The sequence below is a fragment of the Hypomesus transpacificus genome, unplaced genomic scaffold (genome assembly GCF_021917145.1).
Source record: "Hypomesus transpacificus isolate Combined female unplaced genomic scaffold, fHypTra1 scaffold_124, whole genome shotgun sequence".
In the NCBI taxonomy this organism is placed as follows: domain Eukaryota; kingdom Metazoa; phylum Chordata; class Actinopteri; order Osmeriformes; family Osmeridae; genus Hypomesus; species Hypomesus transpacificus.
The window spans coordinates 387669-405194 of record NW_025813703.1 but is presented as its reverse complement, the minus strand read 5'-3'; the positions used below and the strand labels follow the sequence as shown (position 1 = coordinate 405194).

Sequence of the window (17526 nt, the reverse complement as noted above, 5' to 3'; positions counted from 1 at the left end):
CGCATTCAAAGACAGACAGATATGCTACAAAAAAAGCCCCACTGAACAGAGAAAACGAAAGTACAATACATAATTTACAGACTACACTGAAAGTTAGCTGGCTGTAACTGACATCCAAACACGTCGACATTTTTCAACGTAACGTTATTGAAAATTGATCATTCAACATGTTCGTCAAAACAGAAGGCACACCGTCCTCATTCAAGGACTTTACACTAATTATGGTGAGTAGCTCAACTGTGACTAGAAGTGCAATTCATGATGTAGCAAAATCTATTTGCAGTCTGTGAACTATGGTGTACCCTGCTTATTTGATGACAGCATTTTCTACCCTAACAGCCAGCAATATCAGTTGGTAATGTGGGGCAACTTGCAGTGGACCTCATAATATCCACGCTCAACATGTGCAGAGTGGGATACATTCACACCGACTGTCTCATTCCGATGGTTGGCAACAATCCCTATGCGACTTCTGCAGAAGACGCAAACGAACTACACACCAATGCAGAAGGTAGGATGTTTCTATATATCACATGAGGATGTTTCATTCAAAACTGAGTCAGTCCTCGAAATCCAGACAATTATCATTAACTGTACTTATTTATCTCCGGAAGTGTATGCTGCGCCCGAGTTGAATTTGGCGGTTCTACAGATCAGGACTCCAGTCATTCAGGTGAATGTCAAAGAAGGGTCCAATGCAAGGTGTATTCTACCTTGTGTTACACTGTTGAGACGAGCTGACACCCAAATAGTTGTGCAACTAATGGTGCTTTCCCACTGCCTTTTGGCCTCTTTTGGTTTTGGAGCTGGTGCCATGCAATGGAAAAGCGCCAAACCTGTTGTTTATAATGAAATTGTTAAATTGGTCACTGAATGTTCTTCTCACATCTTTGTAAATGAACCAAACTTTTCCCTTTTTCAGACCAAGTCCAAGAAGTTCCGTAAACTGATTGTGTGTTGGATAAAAGCAAGTGGCTTCAGTAAAACAGTCGTTCTGTCCAGCAGTCATGCCTATCAGAGGGACGACCAACAACTTCTTGGGTATTCAGTTCTACTCATGTACTTGGACCATGTGATGTTGGCCTTAAGAGTTCATATCACAGATATGTGATACCTGATGGATCATCTGTTAGATCATCTTAAAGGCAGGATTGGTACGTTTTGTGGACCTAGCAATTTTGGCTTGAGTTCGAAAGGATTCAAACCAAAATATCCCACCCCCTCCTTGCACAGCCATTCCCCCAAACACATGAACTCATTACCTGACCACTGCCGGGAGGTAGACAAGTAGCCCGTCCAATCATTGCATTCGGTTAAATGCCCTTTAATCATTAAGTTCAGTCCTAACTAGGCATTTGTTTCAGCAAATGTGACAAAAAGTGTCTCAACAACATTATTGACCCTGCCTTTAAATGAGGTTTTCCAGACTAATTAAACCTAGTCCTTAGGCCAAACAATCTTGTCTGAGGCTAGTACTTGTCTTGTCAGTGTCAATAAATACCAATATAATGACCTATATCCAATCTAACATTCTCATGTCCCCTATCAAAGCACCCCACTGAGGTACCTGGCCACACCCGCCCTGCAGGAAGTGATGAAGAGTGTGAAAGAGCTAGAATGGAGGGAGATGGAGAGAGTGTCTGCTTCAATGGGTGTCCCTGACTCAGAGCAGCTCCTCTACATTCCCGGAGGTGGCCCCACTAAAGGACTTTTCACTGACAGGTAACCTGCAAGAAATATTGACTGTATAAATAGACAAAAGTGTGGGTGTTTGTGATGCATTCACACAAATCTGCTTAATTATTTAATCTTGGGGCTTCTTTAATTGACTTAAATATGAAAATGTTGGTTTGCTTTGGAGATTATTAAACCGGTGTACCCCTACACAGATACTGTCAATCCATTCCAAATGCATTAATATCAAATCAAAGGAAGGATGGAAGTATTTGGGCAGTTCCATTAACCATTGTTCCTACCCATTTAGTTGTGCAGAGGACATCCCTTTGGCGGTGTTGTTGATCTTCTGCTCTGAGGGAGACAACGTCCCAGATGCCTTCAGCCTCCTCAACTATCTCAACGACTGGCTGCACCTGGTGGACAAGCCTGTAAGTGCCACAACTCACACAGCAGCCCTGAAACTTGAAGTAGCATCACTTTGCATCGACAATAAATACAATTTATGAAAGCTGAAAGTCTCTGTTTATCTTTTGGGAAAGTTAACTATGATTTGAATACGAGATCATTTTGTGCAATATGGCATATGTCTACATGTCAAGTAATGTATTTTGTCTATGCAATTTCATTTGGTTAGAGTCAGTCTTCCCCGAAATGGACAATTCCCCCTTCCTGGAGACTTCTCTTTGGAAGTGGCATTCCCCCAGCACTCTTCTGATTCATCGTTTAAAACAAACACGTTCTTTTACTCATGGAAATAGCCTCCTGCTGGAACTTGACCTTCTGAAGAACATTCCTCATCTGATTTGTGGATCCTACTTTGTAATTTATGAACTGAAAAACCCCCCAAAGACCTTTTGGAATTAAAGATTGTTAACATTATTTTGGATTTGGTTTGCTTTCCAGTGGCTATGTTGTTCAACAAAAGTATGACATGTATAGACCAAATCAAATATGCATGTTGGTAATGTACCTGAAAAATCTGTTAGTGTTTTAACAAACTGATGTCGAGTGTGAATAAATACGGTGCCTTATTTTATATGATTCCTTATGAAACCTATGTTGCACTAGAGGGGCTGACTTTGAGCGACTCACACCCAACACCGTTTAACAGTAGTTTGGCCACTTGCCACGCTTGATTCTGGGCAGCAGTTTAACGTTGTTGGCTAATACTTTCATACTTCTTGTAACAAGTTCAAATTGATTATGGATGATCTGTGTGTGTAGCAAGAGTCATGAATCATTAGTACATGTAATCTCCATCTGCAAAAAGAGTGCAATGTGCAGCACACTGATCTTGCTTCTTGGAAAATAAGTCAAGACATCTTTTAATATTCAAATACAGCTCTATATTAAGACTAAAACAAAAGCTTCAGTGAAATGTCTTTTTATTTTTAATTGTCCAGATTTTAAATAGTCAAATTGTCTCTCAGAAGAGAATCATTTATCCTTTTGCTTTATCACTTCCTGAACAGTTAATTCATAGTTTTCAAGCCATTTTTATTCTTAGATTACACTCTAGAGAACAGGAAATGTAAGACTTGACAATTAAATTAAAAGGAAACCCAGTATTAAAAGCAGGTCTTCTTTTCAAACAAATGCAATGTATGATTTTATCAATCCAAAATATTTCATAAATCCAAAATATTTTTTTCACGCGTCATTAAAAAAACACTATGTACATGAAAACACATGCCACTTAAGTCCTTGCACATGGTGCGAACACTTTACTTTCATCCTCTCTCACAATAGGAAATTTCAAGTAATTTCTTATAAAAAATATAACATTTCATATTTTTTTGTCTCTGTTCTCTAAAAATACCTCCTACAAACATTACAAAATGACAATGTATAGCCCCCATTTCAGATAAGTTGTTCAGCCTTCGTCAGTAAATTCAAAGCAAAATAGGGGTGGCCCACAAAACAAGGTAAAAACAGAAGCATAGACATTCCTATCCCTGTCGATGCATTATTGTGACCTACTCCACTTAACAGCTCCAGGTAATAGGCTGGTGTTCATTGTTCAAATGTTCTTCCTCCAAAGAATGTCGAAGCATGTTCTGTAAACTGTACAGAAGGATGTGGGGTGGGACAAGATGGTGATGTGTGGGTTAGGTGGGGTTGTAGAGCCAGGTGTTTTTTTTGGTATGAGAGGCATAAGGCTCAAAGATGGTTAGGTGAATGTTGAAAATTGAGAGAAAGGTGAAAGATTGGGTAAGGAATGAAGGGAGAAAAGGTGGGAAAAGCATGAGACAAAGAAAGGGTTGGATGGGAAATCCCTGCTGAAGTTGTCTTTGCTGTCAGCACTCTGGTCTGGGGCCACTGGTGGAGTGAGTTAGGTATCACTGGTTCTTGACCTGTCATAAGAAGCAAAACACAAACTGAAAATGTAAACCCAGATACAAAAACACTATTGGATGAAAACAAACAACCAGCAGCATTGCCACAGCTGATTTAAAGTGACCAAAGGAACCATGCAACCAAATGCATTTTAGCTTGGCAACTACAAATTGCCATACTCATGCCTAATATTTGATGGATGGTAAATCCACCATCATGCGTTTCCTTGGATCACTGTGATCAACTATTTAGGCGTAAGTTAAACACAGCATTAATAAACTGCTTGCCCACTACCGTGATTTTTTATTAATATTTTTACACGCAAGTGTGATGTTTCAGTTTTAGGAAATTAACCAAGAAATCTGCCCCTTTGGTCAGCATAGGTTATTCACAGTTCTTGCATGTAGATACCAACTCCCCTGCAGATTGCCAGGTAGAGGGCAAACAGCTTATTTAGAATAAGTAGCAGTTATGTTTCATTTAAGGTGTTAAACAGTCAGATTGAGTCAGTGTATCCTTTGGTTAAGACTGCATTTGAGACACGGTGAGATTGTAATCTTTTTCTTTTCTTTTTTACTGTAGTATTGGTCTACATTAAATAGATAAAAATAACTAAAATCTTAGCTTGCTAGTGCCGTTTCAGAACCGCAAAACATCTTGGAACTTAATTTTGATTCAGCGAACTTGAAGGACAATCTGATTGTACTATGCAAAACTTATGTTTTTAAAACAATAAACTTGGCTGCATTGAGTTTGTTTGAAATACATTAGGGTTATCTCATTTTATCAACTAGCACACAGTTGCTGGCATAAATATAGACTGGGACGGTCTCACCACTATGGCTGCTGGGAAGCAAAAACAAGACTTTAATTTCATATTTTTAAGGAAGGGTTGCTACCTGAAGAGGGCCTTAGACATGTAGACTGAACACAAACACAAACATTCCATGCTACACAGCAGCCCATTCCAACTTTGACCTGAACCATAGCCAACCCACACAAACCAGCAAAAAAACAAGAGAATCCATCAGCGCATGAACCACACACACACACACAGTTCTACGTGACCAACGTACACATCGGGCTCCTTTTTTAAAGCTGCGAATAAATGTTGCAGTTTGCTATTAATTCTTCTTTTTGTCGCTGTCCCAGAGGAGGACAAAGCTACAGCACCCCCACTGGCCAGCACTCGTCATGTACAGCAAATGCAGGCCAAACTGTTCAGGAGAACAATGACAACAGGTTGACAAAAAGAATAACCTCCACCAAGTTCTGTTACTGGAACACACATCGCACAGACAAACAAGAATATATTTCTTGGAATTTCTCTTAAGAGCAGCTCTTCAAGGTGCACTGTCATCAAAAGTGACAGATGTGAGCCTAGCGAGCCAGACAGTGAGTTGTTCATGATCCTGTACTATATACCCACTCAGTATATTACTCCTAGCCATGTCACTGCCCATCCCTCTTTGTCATTTGGGAGAACAGAGTCTCAACTTGTCTAGACCATATCAAAATGACGGACACTGTTAATGAGTAATTGTTTGTAAAAATGGATTTGTGGCATGCGCTATTGAGGCAAAGATCCATCTTATTGTATTTTAGTCACATGACTACCATGTGGTAACACTGGGTTCCCACACCATATGACATTTTCATGACTTCTGAAAATGAGCAGAAAATATGGCATTAACATACAGCTGCCTCCAAATAGGGCTGTACTGTAATAAGATAAACCCATGCTAAAATGAGGTATTGTTGCACAAATGGTCATTACTTTTTAAGATGTTAAAATATTTGTTTTATTTCCATGACTGTAAAAAATTTGGAAATTATTTCAAACTATTTGGAAATGAAACATTTAAAATTATGATAACCATTCCAAAACTTCACAGAAAAAGTGAAGTGTATCAAAATTTGGTATTTAGCATACTTTTAGTTTTGAAAAATCAAAACGGTCACCTTTTCCTCTTCTTTTCTGAATCTGTTATCTTGGACTTTGTTGGTTGGTTGGCTTGTTGGGGTGTGGAGTTGAATATCCTCTCATCTCTGTGTCTCTTGCGCACACTGGGAGATAACGGAAAACAAAAGAACGGTTATATAATTTATTATCCTTCAGAATTATTTTACAAATCAGAAAGTCAAACATTATTGGAGAAAAAAATCTTGAGTAACTGACTTGGCTATGATCCCATCCACATCTTGTTCCTTGCAGGTGACCTCGGCGGTGGCCTTGTGGTCCACTTCAGTGTCCCCACTTTCTTCTTGGTGGGGCCCTTTGCTTCCGTTGTACCTGTCCGGACACACGGTCTGGGGGCTTGCGGGTGGCGGGGAGTCAGACAAAGGCTCCTGGTCCTCATTCGACAGCTCACGCCACCGTTTCTGAATGCGCCAACAGAAAAGGGAGCAAGAGGCAGATAATAGTATTGCCATTATAATTTAAACCATTATAATGACATTCTTGTTTGAGCCTGAAATTGTGTACGTTCAAAAGCTTCTCTCACCATGTTTTATTTTCTGTCGTCTTTTCTGTCTTGGTCTTACCTTCGGTAACTGGTCTCGACTATCCATATATTCTGGGTACAGAACGGCGTACCTGTGCAGAGGAGTCTCCCATAATGTACTTGGCTCCCTCGAGGACGGCCATGTAGGAGAAGCGCAGCTGGTCCGGAGTCTGGATGAGGCCCATCCGATACTTCCTCATGTCCAGCAGGATGTTTTTGATGTCCACAGATGGGTCTTTCCTCTTCTCCATCTGAAGAGAAACTGCAGGTCAACGTTTCGGGAGTACAGGAAGGGAATCTTCCATACATTTCCCCCATTAAAATATCAACCAACACAAAAATTATTATTTAGGGCGGGGGTACTCAATAGGCGGACTCCGGTCCGGATCCGGACCCAGACGCGATACAATTTGGACCGGAGCCAAAATCATCATTCTAATTTAGTCATGATCCAAGCGAGTTTTCATTGGTACCTATATATTGTTCCAACTCAATGTGGTTTTCATCTTCCGTGTCCAATCAGGAGCTGTAATAACTGTAATCACCAACAGGAACTCAACGTTGGCCGCAACCTCTGTGGGTCACTCAGGTTGTGTGTCATTCGCTACAACGCAGGCTATTCGATTTGCTAACGGTATCTGTTTCTTCCTTACCAAAAATCATAGAGGGCTTTAAACCCGACAAAAAGCGAAAAGTTGCGAAAATCGCGATGAGACAGTTGCCCTTGTCAAAAGTGGCAATGTGAAATGTCACTATGACACAAAGCGTGGAAACTTTGAACAAAATTACCCCCAGAACTCTGAGGTAAGGGCCCCCCCAAAAATTACCATCATTGTTGCGGACCCTGGACTGAATGGAAATTTGGTAAGTGGACATTTTGAGTACCCCTTCTTTAGGGTAATAAATGTAAGTATTATGGGGATAAGACTACATTAGAAAGCTTGTTTGTTTTGTTTAAAACTTCTGACACCAATCATTGGCACAATTTTACTGGCAAAGTGCAAGTGCAAAGTTATGCCCCAGTATTATCTTTGTGCTTCCACAGAAAGAAATGATCCCAAACTGAAAAGCAGGGTGAACAGTCACTGAAGTGGAATTCTGGTCCATGAAGGCAGGGCTTACGGCTTACCAGGACAAGACAGGTGTCCACCAGAGAGAAAGTTCCCGACCGGCCAATCCCAGCGCTGCAGTGTACGATAGCCGGCCCGTGGTCTTCCCCCAGGGAGCCTGACTCTCGCACCTTGAACAGGAAGTTGAGGAACGATGCTGGGGATTCCGGAACGCCGAAATCGGGCCAGGTGGTATAATGAAAGTGATACAGCTCCCTCTTCTCCCCCGTCTGAGAGAAACATTTTGTGTGTGTGTGTGTGTGTGTGGGGGGGGGTGCTGTGGGTTAGTACAAATTGGCACAAGAGTTCTAAAAGTCACTAACCTTTCAATGGGATAGGACTACCGCCACATTTCCCTTCAAAATACCCTTTTGTTCAATGATGGAAGGTCTTACGTCAGCATGCTCTAGCTCCAGCACTCTGGTGGTGTAGTACGACTTGATGTCCTCAGAAACTAGCGTCACTAGGAAGCGCGTGTCTCTGTAAGACATTTTCCGCTCGTCCTGTGTCGGCCAGTACTGGGCACACTTTTCCTGTCAGTCATGAGAGAAGAGAGTTTAAGTTGTCGGTTTTGTTCAGTCATTGTTTTTAAAGACTTACCAAGGTAACCAAATAACTTTTGATTCATATCTAGATATCAAAATGACAAAGCATTTGGTAGGATGGTTGAATAATAATCTCCCATGCCTACTCTACGGCTTGTGGTACACCATAACCTTAGATAAAACAAGGTTGCGTCAATAATGGCTGGAACAATCATGTATGACCAATGTATGACCATATGTAGGCAATATAACCCACTTGTGGACCAAAATACCAGCATATCATATGTAAATGTGGCCAAGTCTTCCAGTTTTTCTGTTGAAAAACATGAATACATGCCTACAGCTACATTTGAGAGTCTATTAGATTTCCATTGTCAACTGTCTTACCAGCAGCCATACATTTGGAAATGACAGTGCCTATATTAATAATTAGTTTAGTATTTAATAACAAGCATCCACCACAGTAGAATCCTGAAAGTAAACAAACACCCTGTGTATATTTACCGGTGGTAACCAAAGGATGCTAATCAATCTGAACCCTGATTTACATTAAGTCATTTTGTCAGTCAGTCTGCTCACGTTCCCAGAACACAACTATAAAACCAGCCTTCTTTGCTGACAAATTATTGTCGGCAAAGTATTGAAAAGTATTCAGTTGTTAAGAGTGATTCTTTCAAAACTCAAGCTTTCAAGCAACGTGAAAAAAAGGAGAAATGTGGTAAAAGAATATTATACAAAATGGTGTAATTAAAAAGGTTACTGACATGCGGACCTTTTTACCAGCATGTGTCACAGTACAGTGTGTAGCAGCAAAAAGAAGGGCCCTTCCTTCCTGTGGACACTGACGTGATCTGAGGCAGAAGCTAGCTTAACTCACTGCTCCTTTTTCTATCACTCTGTTGAGCATGATGATGGCCTTGGTCCTCTGCTCCCAGATCATCAACCAGAAGTGTCCACAGGTGTTCCTTAGAGGCCCCTGGGGGAGACACACATGTAGACGCACTTCATTTAACATTGTATCCAAACAGAACGTTACAACATACACATCCAACTGCAACATACATAGATCATACGTAAAGCGATGTCATATACAGGATTACCAAACTGTGTTTCCCTTCAAATTCAATGACCTTCAATAAGAAGGTGGAAGTGTATCTGGTAGGTTAGCATTGTTTGCATACATTTGAGGGGCAACAGCCGTTTATGGAGATGTGTAATATCAACAGCATATTGTTATTCAGTGCAGTCAGACATCAATTGGTTCGTTACATATATGTTACATTACTGGTGAGGAGTGAGCCTAATCATGGCATCATCAACATTTTATTCTCTTTTGTTTAAAATATTCCATCTTGCCTGCTGCAAATTTAAATGTCCACTGTCCTTGATGAGCTGCTGATGAGCGAGTCACATTAACATAAACTGACCGAGAGCCAAGGGAGGAGAGAGTCCAGGTTGTTAATGGGACACTGCTGGTAGCTCGCTGATTTGGATGCAGCCGTCAACCAGACCAAATTTCGCAACAGCTAGCATAACGCTCCATTTGCAAAGTGTGAATTATATTTGTAAAACTACAGTGACTGCCAGATGAAGTTATTATCAAACCTAAACATTTGGGGCTAAAGCACCAGAACCCCCCCCTCCCTTCTCCCAACAAAAATTTTTGAGTATGTATTATACAGATTAGAGTAATAGGTGTAGTCTCATTTTGCTGGGTTTATCAGCCTCCTCATATCAACTAACCCCAAGTATTCACATCAGCCTTTCACTGTCAGGACAGACATGGCTGTTATTTGAAAAGCACCCAAAACAACGTCTAATGAGGTTGGAAGTCCCGCCAAGGATAGTAGAGTAAACATGTCATTCGAGGAGTTTACTCCCAAGATAAAAAAAAGCCAGGATGCTGGTGCTTAAATATTGGCCAATATAAGCATTTCTCCCTGTATCTCTACAAGAGTAAGAACCATCTGTCCCTCATCCTCTGATTCAAGTGCTTATTATTTAAAATTCTGCGCTCATTTCGGCACAAATCATGGCATCATCTTAAAAACGGCTGTTCATGACACCAAATAGTTACTGTTTCAACCCAAGACATTCACAACAGTAGCATTCCGTATAACAACACCAAGAAGGAAACTGGCTTCTCACATCTTGTAACAATAACAGTAGTTTTCACACACCTGTGACGATGCATGTTAAAAGATTTGGCACAAGAGGCACATACATTTTCCAGATGTAGTCATTAATTGCGTAACAGGGAGGGAGAAAAAGATGATTCACTGCGGTAGTCAGAAAGAGACCAGGGTAGAACTAAATTGAGGCATCCATTGATAAATATAATAGTAAGACAAAAACAAATGTACCTGAGTTAAAATGTAACTTCTTTGTGCTTCTTCCATGAACACTAAACTTGCGTTGATGTAGTCGTTGTCCGAGTTCTTCAGTTTGACACGACTGTGATCAACTAAGAGGAAAAGACAACAATATCTTAACTACCTGCCTTTTCCTTCATTCATGCATTTTGGATTAGGACTCCTGCTGATAAATGGTTTACATTCAAAATGTCTTCATCAGTCAAGTGTAAAGATGCTTGATGGCAATTGTAAGTCCAAGTAACTTACATGGGCTGACATCTCTATATCTGTTTCTGTTCCGATTTTCTGGATATTTAGCAACTTTAAATGGACATTCATGGGACTGATTCCGAATTTCCTGTGGACAAAAAGGGTGTTTGTTATTGGAGTACTCTACATTTAGCAAAAAATGTCAATTTTGGGGGAGGAACTTGAAAGTGATTTGATAATGTGGCTAAAAAGCATCTAAACTGCATGGCACTTTATATTTTAAATGGAATGAAAGAAATGGATAGGTTGAAATCATAATAAATGTTGGGTACAGTCCCAAAAAGATTCAAAAAGGCTAAACTGTTAATTGCGTCTTGTTTGCTGCTGATGTAAGATATCAAGAATGATTTTGATTATGTTGTAGGTGACCAACTAGTTGTCCAACAAAGAAAATTAAGTGGCAATGAAGTGATGTCACTTCATCGTCGCATGCGCACGTTGTTTTAGTTAAGCCTCGCGTTAGTAACTCTAGTAGCCTAACAGGCTAGCTAAACAACTTATATACGCAACATAAGTCATGTTTTTCACTAACTTCCAGGGAGCTATAAAGCATACACATATCTTAAAGTAGCAATCTAGCTAGCTAATGATTAGTGTTCGTGCTAAATAGCTAGCTGTCAGCTGCTGAGCAGGTAGTAACATAAATAAAAGTAGCTAGCTACTTGGATAGCTAACTTGCAAGCTATCTGGAGCTAGCTAGTTGGCTAGCCTAAACACTTACTATGTATAGATTCTGCCACCGGCCGTCTGAATCCATGTCTTCAAATTCCTGTTCCATGTTTATGTGACAGTCCTATTCAATTAAAAAAAATAAAATTACAATTTCAGGTACTTATCTAACTCATCACTTTCTATAATAAACCATTTGGAAAGTAGCCCGCTTACTGAACGTTTGCCTCTGTATTTGACGTCTCATATCAAACCAATGTGCGCTTGCGCTAAAGAAGGGTCCTTCGCTACCTGTGATATCAAATATTCCTACGTAAAACGAAAGTTAATGGATTGTTGCTTCGTGAGATATTCTGGACAGATGTAAAACAATGTCTTGGTAAAAAAAAATGAATAGGCCATGTTATTAATTTGTTCATCACTAGATGCAAATCTTTCATTCACATTCTGGGGTTGTAATAAAGAGCCTCTATGATTCCTGTTGGATACTAGTTTATAATGTAATCCCTCTGGATGTCTATGACATTCGTTCAGCATTATTTTTGTCTGTAATAAAGCGCTCTTTCTTTCTTTCTTTCTCGAACAAAAATAAAATCCAGTGACACACACTGTTTATTAAAATAAATCTGTGATTGAAAATGAACTACTCTTATAATTATTATAATTTAAATGAGCTTGCTTCTTGATTAAATTGATAATACCAACAGTATTAACCAAATATATCAAATAATTATTTAGAAAGATTTATAAAATCCCATAAATAGTAGTGAAAGACTAGAGGGGATGGATACTTGGTTGAGTTGAGGTGAAGGAAGAACTCCACCTAAAGCTGTAAAGCGGAACTGATGTTCCGGATTATGTTTCAACTAACGTTATTTGATGAGGGAACAATTTTAGAAAAATGGCGCCGATCATGGAGTGCTGAGAATTTCACTGAAACTTACATTTATACCTACTTTTGTACATCTTGTGACAAAAATAGTTCACTACCCTTTTAAACAATTTTCTCTGCAATTATGTTTGTTGCGCGAAGTATTGCGGCGGACCATAAAGACCTTATCCACGATGTGTCTTATGATTTCCACGGCCGGAGAATGGCGACATGTTCCAGTGACCAAAGTGTCAAGGTAGCATTGCAAGATAGCTAGCCAGAAATTACAGTTCGTTAACCAACTATCTTATGTTAACACAATCATTTTACCTGTATATAGTCAAGAAACCTTGTAGGTCATTGGCCAATTGAAAATAGCATGACAACATGTGTACCCCGTTTTAAAATCACATCCTTCATTTCAGGTTTGGGACAAAAGTGACAATGGTGAGTGGAACTGCACAGCCAGTTGGAAGGTAAGTTATAGCAGGCGTCTTATAATCACACGTCTATATACTTTATTACCTTATTACTTTATTACGTCATCAGTTAAAACATGAAATGGGTAAATAATATATTATTAAAGTGAATGCATGTTCCATATTTGATGTGTGTGTACGTTAAGACCCACAGCGGATCGGTTTGGCGCGTGACCTGGGCACACCCCGAGTTTGGACAAGTCTTGGCGTCCTGCTCATTTGACCGGACAGCGGCGGTATGGGAGGAGATTGTTGGCGAGTCCAACGATAAACAGCGCGGACTCAGCCATTGGGTAAGGATGGGTGGAGGCCACAAGGCACACACTTGACCTACCTTATTGGTGTAATCTAAAGGAAAACCAGAAACCGTTTTACTGAACAAATCTTGTATGAATTCAATTACCTTCAGGGTAAAACCTTTTTAAAGTGTAAAAAAAGTGTAGGCTGATGAACAATTTTAGCTGGATGCATTTTCAGTTGGGGAAAATTAACACTGCCTGTTTCATCCTCTACATTTGGCCTGGTCCCAGATAAAGAGGACCACATTGGTGGACAGCCGAACATCAGTTACTGACGTGAAGTTTGCTCCGAAACACATGGGCCTCATGCTGACCACCTGCTCCGCGGACGGTGTCGTCAGAATATACGAGGCTCCTGATGTGATGAACCTGAGCCAGTGGTCCCTGCAGCATGAGATCTCATGCAAGCTCAGCTGCTCCTGTATATCTTGGAACCCCTCCAGGTCTGGAACACCTCTCACGTCTATGTGGCCTCCTGACAGAATTATTCAAATGTATTATTAAAGTCAATACTGAATCCATATAATGATTGATTAAAAAGTCAATATATTGAAGGGTTCTTCACAAAGGAACTTACTTGATTTCGATCAAATGTATATTAGAAGATTGTAGATTTTAATACTCTCCGAATACACCAGTAGATGGCACAGTGCTCAACACACAAGGTCTTCTTTTTCCTATCCCTGTTTACAATTGACATGGGGGAGTTCAAATACAAAAAGGACCAAACTGTAATTTTGAGTAGGGACATGAACAGCTTGTACTTTATGAATTTCTATGAGTCATGTCAGTGTTATTTTTTGCTCTGCTTGCAGCTCTCGTGCCCATTCTCCCATGATAGCCGTGGGCAGTGATGATGGCAACACTGCCTACAGTGGTAAAGTTCAGATCTACGAATATGTGGAAAACACAAGGTGGGTGCTACAGTGTTTGTTTCTCGGATTGTAGGCTTGACACTGTGTTTCAATGACTGTCAAAGTAACATGCCAGTTGTTAAAGAAAGCAAAAGAAAATTGGAAACACGTATTCTGATTGGCTGATATCCCACTCACTGTTTTAGGAAGTACGCCAAAGTGGAGACTCTGATGACTGTCACAGACCCCGTACATGACATCGCCTTTGCACCAAACCTGGGACGTTCTTTCCATGTGCTGGCCATAGCAACCAAAGATGTGCGCATCTTCAAGCTTATACCCATGCGGTATGTTTACGCTCATGCTGTAACATTAAGCACTGCTCTGTTACAGTAATAGACAGTGTACTGGCCTGTAACAGATAGTATATTGTCCCCTTCTTGGATAGTGTTACCAATAGCAAAGATTGTATTTATCCTATGAGACATGAGATTGAAGGGGAATGTCACATTTTCATTTAGCAGACACTCTTATCCAGAGCGACTTGCAGTAAGTACAGGGACATTCCCCCGAGGCAAGTAGGGTGAAGTGCCTTTCCCAAGGACACAACGTCATTTGGCATGGCCAGGAATCGAATCGACAACTGGTTAATAGCCCGATTCCCTAACCGCTCAGCCATCTGACCCCGTCAGATGTCACAATGCTTAGACCTTCTTTCTCAAGTACTGGAGGAGGTATAAGGTCTCTTAGTTGTTTACTAAATGATAGTCTCCTACAATACCTACAACCATCTAGACAAGTTGTAGATTCACAAGATTCATGGACAGAAATAAGTACAGCACTAAGGTTCTGTCTCTGGGTTCTCTACAGTAAGGAGTCTTCCTCTTCGGGCCCCACCAAGCTGGAGGTGCAGCTTCAGGCCCAGTTTGACGGCCACAACTCCCAGGTGTGGAGGGTGAGCTGGAACATCACCAGCACCCTGTTGGCTTCCTCAGGGGATGATGGATGTGTACGCCTTTGGAAAGGTATGAGTGTTGAATGGGAACCTAAAAGACAACCCTCACCCATGGCTTACTTTTGAAAGTGCAATACATTCTTAAGCAGTATCAAGAATTTCCCTTCAATCTTTTCTTCCTGAAACAGTTGGGTTTGAACTCGCATTAGATAGATGCTTTTGTGCTTTAACAATATACTTCCTTTTAATAATTTCTAACACGTCTAGTTTGGTTGCAGACATTCACTTTAGAACAATTCGAAGCATTACCGTACAGTAAACAAAGTTGGACTCTGGATGTATTGAGGTGCGTCTGTGTCCTTTCTAGCCAACTACATGGACAACTGGAAGTGCACCGGCATCCTGAGGGGGGACGGTAGTCCGGTCAATGGAGCCGCTGGTCAGGCCGGCACCCCTGGTGCAGCCGGCACACCTGGAGGTCCTGCTACCCAGAATGCCCTGCAAGCTGTTGCTGGCAGGTATGTGTAACCGAGACTGGTACTGTGTGCTATTTGAAAACAGTTGAGAGAATATTAATGGATACAATTTTATTTGAGGTCATGAAGCCGGGAGTGGACTGGAATGTATTATTTGTTAAAACATAACCTCACCCACTAATACAAGTTTCTGCAATTATCTGTGAAAAGATTGTTTAGCTTCTTTTTTTGTGGATTAATACACCCCTCCCTGACGTATGTAGATGCAGTGTGTAATATGTAATAAAGAATAGTACTGCAAGTTTGTTGCAAGTATTTGCCTTTTGCTTGTCATTGTTGTTTTCTCACTAAACCTTGTGCTCTGCTTGTGTTGTCTCCTGTAACAGAAAGAAAGCCCAACTGATGCCTGGCTAGTGGAATGACATGCCCACTGTATTTTCTGCTTGTTGCATGGACACACGCATACACACACACACACACAGGATTGAATGGAGGACATCTCTGATCAACCCCCTTAAAGACATTCAAGCACTTTGTAGTACTCATCAAGCAAAAGTGGATTTCCAGACCAGACCAATTATAGTCAGTACATTAGGTTTGATAGTAGGGATAGATCTGAAGGAGTGTCTCAAAGTAATGGGGGCGAGAGCTGATTTATACATCAGTACAACCGTTTACACACCACAATGTTGCGAAAATAAACTAACACTTATTTAGGGGTAAAAAAGCCTGGTATGGACCTGTTTGGTCCTCAGACATTTATTTCTGCAAGATGGAATACAAAAGATTTTTTAAGACAACACAGTAAAAGGAAAAAGAAACAGTCAACTGTATAAAAAGTTGTTTGTTTCATTCAAAGCATCTTGAACTGCTCTTTAATAAATACGTATTTCAAGTATCTTTGACCAGAATGTGGAGAGTGATTGTGATTGTGAAAGTGTATTCTGTTTAAATATACATTTGTAAACACAGAAAACAGTAATAGGAACATTCCACACTTGTGAAGGAAGTTCTTTAGATATTGGCCATGTAAATGCAAGACAACTAAAAAAGTCTTAAGGTATTTCGATATTCTTGAAATATTCTGCTGAAGTCTTGGGTTATATTTCAGTTTTTTTGAAAAATATGTGGACCACAACTTGGAGAACTACAGCAAACATCTTAATGGGAAGAGGAATACACTGATAGCAGTGGTCTGTTTGTGTGTTGTGTGTTTGTCGGCATTCCTCTTGATCTGCATTGATATGTTTGTGAATTCATGACTAACAATCTAATCAATTGACAGTTGAACTTAAGTACATTGATATAGTTCAATAAATTTGCTTGATTGACAAAATGCTTGCCACCATTGATTTGTTGCATAGTTGTGCGTGTCATCTGAATCCTGATTCACATTCATTTATACAACCATTTCTGGTTATTTTATTTTATCAGAGTTAACTTGGACTCATCCAGGACTGGATCAAAGCAGAGCTACCTCCCGCTGCCTCCATCTCTCATAGAGACAGCATGTGACTCTGACTCTACTAACATACAGCTGCCTCACTTGCGAGTCAAGTATACAACAAACCCTGTTAACCAACAGCCAGAATACGACTAGGATCAGTACTAACCATATAAAGACACAACAGTGTATGTACACATGACAGATTAGGCCTTAGTTATTCAAATTTACCCTACCCTTTGCATTAAAACAATTGTTCTCATTACTTGTGGGAAATCGACAGTATGTTGCCTCAAATATAACTGGCATGTGCCCGCTATAAAGAACGAACTTCTACTTTAAATTACGGAAATCCCCAGAGTGAGTGTGTCCCACAGACCCATCACCTCTCCTTTAAAGTCTTATAAAAAAATCAGGGAAAATCATCTCCAGGATTTTTTCTCCAGGAATCTCACACTGAAATCTGGACCTAGTGTTAACAATCAGGCTATATAAAGACTATATCGGACTTGTGAGGTAGGTATTTTTCGTGTTTGGAATATTTTATTGTAAAAAATAAATGTATACAATTGTGTAATTGAGTGATTTTGTTTATAATTATTGTAACGATCACAAATATTTTCCCCCACGTGTTACTATGCCTTAAAACTATGCCGAGATGTGCTCTGATACTCCTACTCTGC

The 17526-nt window shown here is 40.2% G+C and overlaps 3 protein-coding genes across 4 annotated transcripts; 2 read left to right on the top strand and 1 right to left on the bottom strand.

Moving 5' to 3' along the window:
- The first annotated feature begins 22 nt into the window (after window positions 1-22).
- psmg2 (proteasome (prosome, macropain) assembly chaperone 2) lies at window positions 23-2708 on the top strand. Its single transcript, XM_047050654.1, has 7 exons — window positions 23-224; window positions 340-511; window positions 615-673; window positions 923-1041; window positions 1552-1722; window positions 1985-2105; window positions 2312-2708. The coding sequence occupies exons 1-7, from the start codon at window positions 168-170 to the stop codon at window positions 2390-2392; spliced, it is 780 nt and encodes a 259-aa protein (XP_046906610.1). The 5' UTR covers window positions 23-167; the 3' UTR covers window positions 2393-2708.
- Window positions 2709-3045: 337 nt separating this feature from the next.
- ptpn2b (protein tyrosine phosphatase non-receptor type 2b) lies at window positions 3046-11749 on the bottom strand. 2 transcript variants are annotated; one of them, XM_047050653.1, is made up of 11 exons: window positions 11682-11749; window positions 11518-11589; window positions 10794-10884; window positions 10536-10636; window positions 9050-9148; window positions 8023-8160; window positions 7648-7857; window positions 6611-6769; window positions 6194-6396; window positions 5977-6081; window positions 3046-4031 (listed from the first exon to the last, which is right to left on the bottom strand). In XM_047050653.1, exons 2-11 carry the CDS (start codon window positions 11572-11574, stop codon window positions 4010-4012), a joined length of 1185 nt encoding a protein of 394 aa, XP_046906609.1. In that variant the 5' UTR covers window positions 11575-11589; window positions 11682-11749; the 3' UTR covers window positions 3046-4009. The 2 variants fall into 2 exon arrangements, with proteins under 2 accessions (XP_046906609.1, XP_046906608.1); XM_047050652.1 differs by having other exon boundaries at window positions 11518-11721.
- A 590-nt stretch (window positions 11750-12339) lies between these two features.
- seh1l (SEH1-like (S. cerevisiae)) lies at window positions 12340-16389 on the top strand. Its single transcript, XM_047050620.1, has 9 exons — window positions 12340-12592; window positions 12762-12812; window positions 12962-13108; window positions 13346-13557; window positions 13930-14028; window positions 14175-14315; window positions 14839-14993; window positions 15291-15441; window positions 15786-16389. Exons 1-9 carry the CDS (start codon window positions 12482-12484, stop codon window positions 15811-15813), a joined length of 1095 nt encoding a protein of 364 aa, XP_046906576.1. The 5' UTR covers window positions 12340-12481; the 3' UTR covers window positions 15814-16389.
- The last annotated feature ends 1137 nt before the right edge of the window (window positions 16390-17526 follow it).

Coding starts and splice junctions, on each gene's coding strand:
- seh1l (XM_047050620.1), top strand. CDS start 12,482: ATGTTTGTTGCGCGAAGTATTGCGGCGGACCATAAAGACCTTATCCAC. Junction 12,593..12,761: donor CCAGTGACCAAAGTGTCAAG/GTAGCATTGCAA, acceptor CCTTCATTTCAG/GTTTGGGACAAAAGTGACAA. Junction 13,558..13,929: donor ATATCTTGGAACCCCTCCAG/GTCTGGAACACC, acceptor CTCTGCTTGCAG/CTCTCGTGCCCATTCTCCCA.
- ptpn2b (XM_047050653.1), bottom strand. CDS start 11,574: ATGGAACAGGAATTTGAAGACATGGATTCAGACGGCCGGTGGCAGAAT. Junction 9,149..10,535: donor GAAGTTACATTTTAACTCAG/GTACATTTGTTT, acceptor TGTCTCCCCCAG/GGGCCTCTAAGGAACACCTG. Junction 6,082..6,193: donor GTGGATGGGATCATAGCCAA/GTCAGTTACTCA, acceptor GTTATCTCCCAG/TGTGCGCAAGAGACACAGAG.
- psmg2 (XM_047050654.1), top strand. CDS start 168: ATGTTCGTCAAAACAGAAGGCACACCGTCCTCATTCAAGGACTTTACA. Junction 674..922: donor TCAGGACTCCAGTCATTCAG/GTGAATGTCAAA, acceptor TCCCTTTTTCAG/ACCAAGTCCAAGAAGTTCCG. Junction 1,723..1,984: donor AAAGGACTTTTCACTGACAG/GTAACCTGCAAG, acceptor CTACCCATTTAG/TTGTGCAGAGGACATCCCTT.